Raw genomic sequence first — 9,330 nt, 5'->3', positions numbered from 1 at the left:
AACCCCCCCCCCAAAAAAAAAAAACGCTTTTCTATCGTCAAAGGCATGATGAATAACCACAACAAAGGCTGCTACAATCAGAGGAGTTTGAATCAAAGGATAAACTTAACCCACAAGAACCCATGATGACATCAGTGTGACAGAAAGATACCAGAGATGGTGATCCACTTGGTTTGTAGTGCATTCTGCATCATTTTATTTTTAAGGAAAAATGGGTCTGGGTCTTTATGGGTTAAATGAAAAACAGGCTAAAACTTTATCGATCCTACAAAAAGGAAAATTAGCTAACGAAAGGGAAATCCAATTTCGGTCATTTCTGAGGTCTATAAACATTTGAAATCCAAGTGGGGCTAAACTACAAGTTATTCACGCAAAAACTTTTCCTTTTCCTTTACTTTTACTTTTTTCCATATTTTGTGTTCCAGGAGTATATATACAAAGATTTAGATACTATGAAGCATTTATTTTCCTCTGAGGAAACAAAAGGAGCCATCTAAAAAGAGGCTAACCGACTCAAACTCTTAAGTTGCTCCTTGTGTATTTAAAACAGATGTATGGCAGCTAGTTTGGGTCACTTTGCATCGTTTTATGAATGTTTACCTTTCATGGAGGTTAGTTTCTTCATGACCGTTGGAGTGTTGTTTCTCATCATCCTCCCTCTCTGTCTGGGTGAGGACAGTCTTTCTAAAAATCAACAGCACACTGGGTACAAAGAGGCACAACGATACACATTGTATTTTAATTACACAATCCAATACTGCATAAAAAGTACAATAAACATGGCAGAGACGTTGGCTAATCGTTACAGAAACAGCATCATAGAAATGTACATTCAATACACATCAGAACCTCTGCTCTCGCTCGTCAAAACACATCATATAATACTTATTTTTACATCCAGTTAATTTGAAATTAAAAAGGAAAACATGCATTTGTGGACATCAAGAGTTTGTAAACAGTGACTAAATAGTGAAAACATGCAGGATCAAGAATGAAACACAGGAATTCTGCAGAAAAGTTCCACTTCAACCGCCTGAGACTGCAGAGTCTGACTTAGTGCATTCGGTTTTGATTTCATCCTTTTCAGGCTTCATACCTGATAGATGGGTGAAGAAATAATACTCTGTTCCGACTCTGCCACACGTGGAAACAAAAGCAAACAGCCTCCTTCATATCTGCTACTTCAGAAACAGCCGCCGAGGTTTTTTCTCGCTCGGAAGGGATTTACATCTCAATCACGGGACGCACATGCAACACATATGAAAAATAACAAAAATAGATAACTCATTTCCTCTTTCTCCTTCGAAAAAATAACCGACTCTTTTCCTGCGCGTCACCTGCAGACATGCACGGTCTTATCTTCCCCAAACTCCGCTGGAAAGTTTTAAAAAGACAACAAACATCTCTTCGGATGAAGAAAACTTTTTTCACAACTCGTTTTTGTTCACAGCTGACGTAATGTACACTCTCATTCTGCAGGGTTTGCCTTTAACAAGAAGATTGTAGCTATGGTACAGCGGCTGGGCTTGGAGTCTGGGCGGCTCACTTCGGCGCCGAGTTGGTGGGCGGTAGATTCCTCTGTTTAAAGTACTGGGTGACTTGCTGGGGCAGCTCGGCCAGAACCGACTTGGCAAGCGTTTCTTTTGGAGCCTGAAATGAGAAGGAGAGAATAGGATCTTGTGAGGTTTTTTCATGATTGTTGCTGCACAAAAAGTCTGAAGTTTTTTAACAGTCTCTGCCTGTTTATAAAATCCTTTGAATACAATATGGTCGTATAAACTGCACATTTAGTGCTTTTGTTTCCATATCAACAGATCATTAAATCTTCTTTCAGTTTGACTTGAAATTTGTTGACTCCATTTGTTCTTTATATTTGATAACATTAAATGAGCTCATATTTCATCTAAAGAACCACTGAGATTCTTACAACCTCTACAGGGTAAATGTGTGTGCAAATGTTTGAGATTCTAAACCTTATCAATACAGACAGTTTGTTAGTGGAGCTTGTTCAAAATGAGAACTTTTGGTCAAAGTTTCTGGTTTATTATTGTTATTATATTCAATAAAACCAGTTTATGAATTAAATAAAGCCCCCAAAATACCACATGCTGACATTCCTAAACCTTTGGAGCATTTAGTATTATCTGATTTGTACATGATTTTGTACATGTGTACAAAATGAAAAAAAAAAATGCAATTAACACAACTTAAAATTACAGCAGCTTGAAACTAACTACACATACAAATCTTAAAGAAGTACACATGAATCGCCTGTTACACACACACGAAATCCCATTTATGCACAAATCTGATGTGAGACTTTCTTCACGTCTCCAAGATTTGTGTGTAACTGATGCGTTTAAATCCTGCTAGAATGCTGGATCATCAGTTTTCTTAACTTTGAACTTGTGAATAATATCTGGTGAAAAACTCGAAATTTTCCCACTTTCTTAAACGGATATGCCTGATTATTAAAATAAAAAAGTCTGAATTTGTGTTTTTAAAACATTCAACACTAAAGTTTGCCTATTCTCATTGCTCCCTCGCAGCTGCACTTTCCCTGCAGCTCTTTCAGCCGGCGGCGCGAGGTCCTCCTCGACCCTCAGAGAGTGGACAGAGTGGATCAGCCTTACGTCCCGCTCCGCTCCCTGGGTGTGGAGAAGGACTTGGCGCTGTATAATGGGAGGAGGTTCTGCGACACCCGGGGAGCGATGAGTCGATCCGCTCTTTGCCCGGGCGAGCAGGCAGAGCCGTAGTTTCAAGCGGTTGTAATTTTAGGTTGTACGTGTTTAAACTGTATTTTGTATTTTTTTGAATGTTGTAATTTTTCTACATGTGAATACACAATTGTAAGTGCGGTACTTAAAGTTAAGCACAAAATGCATTGTTTGAGTTACAAATTAGGAAATACAATATTTTCTCTATGTAAAGTGATCACTAGAAGATGGTTTAAAGAAGGAACCACATATCATTGACTTCCTGTGTTCACAAATCTGATTGTACAACAAAAACCACAGCCTTTACTGCGCTGTATCAAACACTTGATGGTGATTTCTTGATTTTCTATTCAAAAACAGTTTTTTTTTTTTTTTATCATATTAGGGTATAGGGGATTTTAGGGTCTGATCATCTTTTGATCTATTGTAAAATCATTCCCAGTGGCCTTTTAATTATGATTATGCTGTTTTCAGCCAAAATTCAAAAACCTTTTTTGTTTTCTAGGACATAGTTTCTGCAGAGCGGCAGTAGTTCGTCAGAAGTTTGCATCTGAGTTGTGGGCAGGACCTATCATTCCATCCATCCATCTTCTTGTCCGCTTCTTCCCTTTCGGGGTCGCGGGGGTGCCAGAGCCTATCCCGCCTACTGATGGGCGAAGGCGGGGTACACCCTGGACAGGTCTCCAGTCTGTCGCAGGGCCTCAATCACACACACATTCACTCACACATTCACACCTAGGGGCAATTTAGAGTCGCCAATTAACCTATGAAGCATGTTTTTGGACGGTGGGAGGAAGCCGGAGTCCCCGGTGAAAACATGCAAACTCCACACAGAAAGGTCCCAGCCGGGATTTGAACCGGGGCCTTCTCGCTGTGAGACAAGACCGCTAACCAGTGTGCCACCGTGCAGCCCCCCTATCATTCCTTTGTTTTAAGTCTATGGTTTCCACTCTTTCCTGCTAGCTTACAACCCCTCACACCCCAACCTAACATTACCAGCTGCAACAAAAATGGCGAGCCATAATGGAGCTATCCAGCCGTATATTTTGAGCCAAATGCCAGTTCAAGAAAATGAAGATGTACAAGGTTCTATTTGTCTGCAAGTGGATGCTTTAGGATGGTGATTGTAGTTTGCACAACACAACTAAACATCTTTTTTTGTCTGCTCTTGATTCATCATGATTTAAATTAAAAAAAATACTCAGAAACTCAGTCTTAATCTTAATTCTCTTTATATTTTCCCTTCGTCATTAGAAAAATGTAACAAGAAATGTTTAAAAAAACCAAAATCACAGTTTTCATTGGAGGATTCTTACACATGTGCAGATCAAGTAATCAATGACAACAAAGTCATTGTGAATGTCGGGTCATTCTGTGGGCTATATCATCACGTGACAGCAGAAACTATGTCCTGTTCATTGTTTTGTGGCAACTGGAGGAGTCAGTGGGAGCGAGCGCTACATTCATGGAACCATAGTTATTGTCATAAACTTTCATTCAAGTGGCTGCAGAAAAAACAGAACCAACAAAAAAGGGTCTTCCAATATTTTCAACACAAACTTAACAATAATAGTGCGGTCCACAACTTCTGACTGGTTCTGTTTACTTTAGTTCAACATACAGGAATTGAACTTTTTAAAACCTACAATTTTCTCCTGGAAAACCTCGACTCAAACTTTCAGCTGCATTCCAATAATTAGCAGTAAAAGTTAGTCTGGCACAACAGAAACTCATTTCCGGTGCCTCTAATCTCTATGTTTCCTCTTTGTCTCAGCTTCAATTCTGCCTTTAGTTTCTGTCTCTCGCCCTCCCACCAACAGCCTGGAATGAAGCCAGTAAACATTGTCTGTTCTTTCGCCACAGTGGAAGTCGGATCGCCCACCACCAGCCCACACTCACACACACACACACAAAACATGACCAAAACCCACAATGCACTAATGAGAAGCGCAGAGGATTCAGTGAAACCGTGCTAATTAACCTCGGTGCTCACCTGCAGCACACCCGAACCTCGTTAACATAAACTCTGCTCGTACGCTCATCAGGACGGAGCACATTTGCTCTGCTGAGGCTGAGATAACCAAGCCCCAGTCTGATAACCTGCAATCTCACAGGCAACAGGCTGCCGCTTCCTTTTACTCTCAGACGGCATGATGTTCCTCAAATTAACACAACAGAAGGGGAATTAAAGGAGGATTCCTGAGATACTTCATTCTAGGCTGTGTTACATCACAATCAAGAATGAAAGCAAATCAGAGCAGATGCTGAGAGCTCAGGAAAACGGTTCATATTAGAGTTTGGTTCAATAAAATCAAACATTTCTTCATATTTTGTTTGAATTTATATGACTTTGTTTAGAATTATTCATTTATTTGTAAACATTAAATTCAGAAGATTTAATAAACCCTAAAAACTTATAATTTTAAATAAACTTTTTGAAAAAGCTGCATTCAATCAGGCCTTTTTAGGATGCAACAATCAAAAAAAGCCTATAAAATCCTGGAAGGATTTTGTTTAAATTTTGTCATTTTCAGAAATATAAGCAACTTATCATTATGGTGTTAAAGACCCACTCTGATAAAATTGTTTTTATGGTGTTTTTGTCCCATTTTTCTGATGATGGAGTATATTTATTAAGAAAATTAAGCTTAGAATGGAATTTCTGAGTATTTATTCATTCAAATTGTTGTAAATTAGAAGCAAAAGAAAACATTCAGTTGGAAAAAGAGCATATTTGTGATGCAGAAAGTATGCTGACCCACAAGCTTTATGCTCTGCAACTAATAGGAGAAGAAGTCCCGCCCACAACTCAGAGACAAATTTCTAATGAACTCCTGCCACTTTGCAGAAACTATGTCCTACAAAACCAAACAGGTTTTATGATTTTGGCTAAAAATGGCATCATCATAACTAAAAGACCACGAGGAACGTTTTTACTATAGATTAAAAGAGGATCAGAGAGGGTCTTTAAAATGAAGTTCAAACTGTTTAAGATGATAATACTCACGTTACGGAAATCTCTAAACGGTACGAACTGGACGATGTCCCGCACGGCCTCCTCTCCATTGCTGGACCTCAGAACGCTGGCATCTCCATCCAGGAACTCCATGGCAGCAAAGTCTGCGTTTCCCACACCAATGATGATGATGGACATGGGAAGCTTTGACGCCTGCACGATGGCGTCGCGCGTTTCATCCATGTCGCTGATAACCCCGTCTGTTATGATGAGCAGTGTGAAGTATTGCTGCAGAACGAGAGGGAGGCATGAAAGGAAAAGAAAAACAGAATAGTGAATTGAATTAACAGAGAAATTATGACTGGAAATAGTTTTATTTTGTTATTTCTGTTTATGTAAGTTTAAGATGAATCAATGCGACAAAACTAAAGCAGTTTTGCCTGGACAGTCTAGTCATTAACGCCACCCACAATGTGAGGTTACCATGAAATCACCTGCAAGACTGCATCAAAAGAGATTTCAAAAGTCTTATTTAATCTAAGAACTTTTTTAACAATGAAAGATAAAAAAACAACCTGATGGTTAGGCAAAAAATGCAGCATTACAACATCATATTCTCACAGCACTCAACACATATTCTTTGGGGTCTGTTCCAATTTAAATGATCAAAAACTTTTATTGGTGTTTTTTTCTGAGGCTTCTTAAAAGAAAGAAATAAATTTTTTATGCATAAACTCCATCTGAAAAAACCTCTAACTCTGTGAAAACCTGAACTCATGAGTGTGCAACTTATTGTTAAGGTATACATGCACACCATTAGCTTTACATTTAGAGTGAAATGTGTGTTGAGCTAAATTTAAGAAGAATATTTATTATTTACTGTTAAGTTACATGACACTAGGGTTAGCATAAGCCAACTGAAAGGTTTATCTTCATTGTTACTTGCTTATTAGCAAATAAAAAAGATTTTTCTAATTATTTTAAATATGTTGTGCCTTGTAATACACAATTCACATGTTGAACCCAAACAAACTGTGACCAGTGAATTGAGGTTTGAACAAAATTGTAATAAAAGAGTATTGTTGCATCCATAGTTGTGCAAATTTCCATTTTTTCTTGTTCTGTGTTCAGTTGTTATACTTCTGGGAAACATTCTGAACAATCTGTTTTCTTTGAGGCGTTGCCCTACAACTGCCCCTGTTGACCAGGTGACGGTGGCCGTGGCAAATTGTCACTGCTGCACAACGTGGAGCAGGACTTGCACAACGCTCTGCCTGCTGTTCAGTGTTTGTGGTGTAAACTGTGCTTTGGGGTTCTTTAATATGATTCTTTGTGTGGAGCCTTTAGGGGAAAACTGTTATTTTCTTTAAACAATTTTCTTGTGTTTTTTATTAGCTTAGAAGTCCATTTTTTGGTTTGCAGGTGAGCAGCTTTTCCTCTCTGATCGGGGACCTTTTTGTTTATTGTTTTGGGCCGAGTTCCTCTGAAAGGTGAAGTCTTCACTCCTTTGGTTTATTCACTGGAAAACAAACCTGGTACATAACACTTTTATCCTTTTATTTAATATAATTTTTGTTATTTTTTAAGAAAACCTCACAATTTCAAAAACCTGTCCATATACTTGAATGTTCCAAACTCCTATCCTGAATAAGACAATGTCAGACAATGTTATCAATATAGCTTAAATAAGGTTATACCATGTAAGATTTGCAATTTTAGTGGGAATATTATATCCCAAATCATCAAAGGCATATGAATATTCCTCATTTTAAATAAAGTGAAATAATTTATCTCCAGTTTGTATATATGAACTTTGTGAGCTTATATCTATTCCCTTCAAGTTAATGTGGGCATAAGTGACATGTTGGTTAGATTTACTGGTTTAAGTACAGAAATGTTATTTTTGTTTTACCTCGAGATATAGAACAAGAGTTAGGCAATTTCAAATCAAAGAATGACAACTATCAAAGTATTTTTTTGTCCCAATGAGAACTCAATGTGTTCAATCATAATGTCATTAATTGCTAGGAATTAATCTGGATTTTCCTGTTGCTGCTGCACAATAAACTCCTTACAGAACATCGTCCTAAACAGAATATGCCTCCTTTGCCAAATATAGCACGCAGCAAACGTAGTTGTTGGCTTCAGCCATCTGCTGTTGAAGCCGCAGCAGATGGGTCTCAGGCGGCAGCTCCTCACGTTTGGTGGGATACATGGAGCTGGAAGGGCTTGAGCTTCAGCTGCTTTTTTTATGCGGTCTTTACAAAGTTTATGATCAAAGATGGATTCCCAAATTGATTTGTTAAAAGGAAAAAGTTAGGAAGTGGAGTTTTGTGTTTAAAAAACAGAGGCAGATCTATAAAACTTTAAATGAAAGAAAAAAGTCAATCAAAGTGCTGTGAATAGATTTGAAGGGTCTACATCCCCACAGAAGTATATTTGTTTCCAGTTAACTTGCATTTAATACAGTCCCAAAAGTGAAAAGGATGAAAGAAAATACAAAAAATGTCATTAAAATTACATTTTTTTAAAATTAATAAAATGACCATAAGAGATAATAAAGAGAAGCTGATTTTTTTTCTTGTTAACTGTATTTTGTTTAGATCAGAGACCACATCCAAAAGACAAAGTCATTGTGCTGATCAAGTGTTTTCTTTTATTTGTTTTGATATTTCGTAAATGTTATAATTCAATGTAATTTCCTTAAAAAGTTCCAGTTTACAACAGACGTTGTCTCAAGGCCGGATGTAAAACTCCAAACACTATACAGAAATAAACACATTTATTTATATAAACCTTTATTAGGGTCTAGTTTTTTTTTTTTTTAGCAATGACGTCAATAAATACAATTAATTTTGCTTGTTTTAATCCACTGTATTCAAAAAAATTCAGATTATTATTTTAGTCCACTTCAGTCCAGATTGCTCCAATTAGGACATAATGTCCTATAATTTATCTAAATATCTATGTAAATGACCAACAGGTTACATAAAAAGGTTTTTGGTGTTATCCCAGTACTGAACAAACAAAAGGCGACAGTGGAGAGGACAACTCCATTTATGAATAATAGAAACCTCCAACGGAATAGAACCATCTGCTGTGACTCGTTGGGGTTTGAGAGGATATGAAAAAAACACATAGTCACATGCACCGGTATAGGGGTTGACCTGTATGGGTGCAGGGTTTTTTGTGTTGTTCAGGGCCGTGGAGGGTCATAGAGAGCAGCGGCTGCATCCTAAAGACACCACTCTGAAAAAAATGGTGTTTTTAAAATGTTCTTATAGCATTTTTTATCACGATAGAGAACATGTATAAAAGAATTTAGGATTGAAACTGCATTTCTGAGTATTTCTTCATTGATATTGTGATGGATGGACCAAGAGCAGATGAAAACCTGCGATTTGAAAACGCTCGGGTTTGTGAAAGTCTCCCTTTTCTATTCCAATTTGGATGCATCCACTTACAGACAAATAGATCCATTAACATCTTAAGTTTCCTCATCTGAGCTGCCAACTGGCTCATAACTGTACATCTGGGAACGAAACAAACAAATTCCAAGCTAATGTTATTTTAGGTTTGTGAGGTGCTACAGGTGCTACTACAATAGTTTCAGTCTAAGAGTCTCCGCTGGGTCAACAACATCAGGCTGGCATAGGC

General features: G+C 37.7%; 1 protein-coding gene across 1 annotated transcript in view; it reads right to left on the bottom strand.

Moving 5' to 3' along the window:
* Positions 1 to 707: 707 nt before the first annotated feature.
* The window catches only part of cpne2 (copine II), a 61,238-nt gene continuing 52,615 nt past the window's right edge, over positions 708 to 9,330 (bottom strand). Inside the window, exons 15-16 of the mRNA XM_024281723.2 lie at positions 5,725 to 5,961; positions 708 to 1,650 (exon numbers count right to left, since the gene is read on the bottom strand). Of these exons, the coding sequence (XP_024137491.1) occupies positions 1,543 to 1,650; positions 5,725 to 5,961 (345 nt within the window). The 3' untranslated portion in view covers positions 708 to 1,542. The remainder of the gene's footprint in view (positions 1,651 to 5,724; positions 5,962 to 9,330) is intronic.

Source organism: Oryzias melastigma, linkage group LG6 (assembly GCF_002922805.2).
Source record: "Oryzias melastigma strain HK-1 linkage group LG6, ASM292280v2, whole genome shotgun sequence".
NCBI classification, from domain to species: Eukaryota; Metazoa; Chordata; class Actinopteri; order Beloniformes; family Adrianichthyidae; genus Oryzias; species Oryzias melastigma.
The sequence above is the reverse complement of the archived record's forward strand: the minus strand, read 5'-3'. Positions and strand labels throughout refer to the sequence as shown.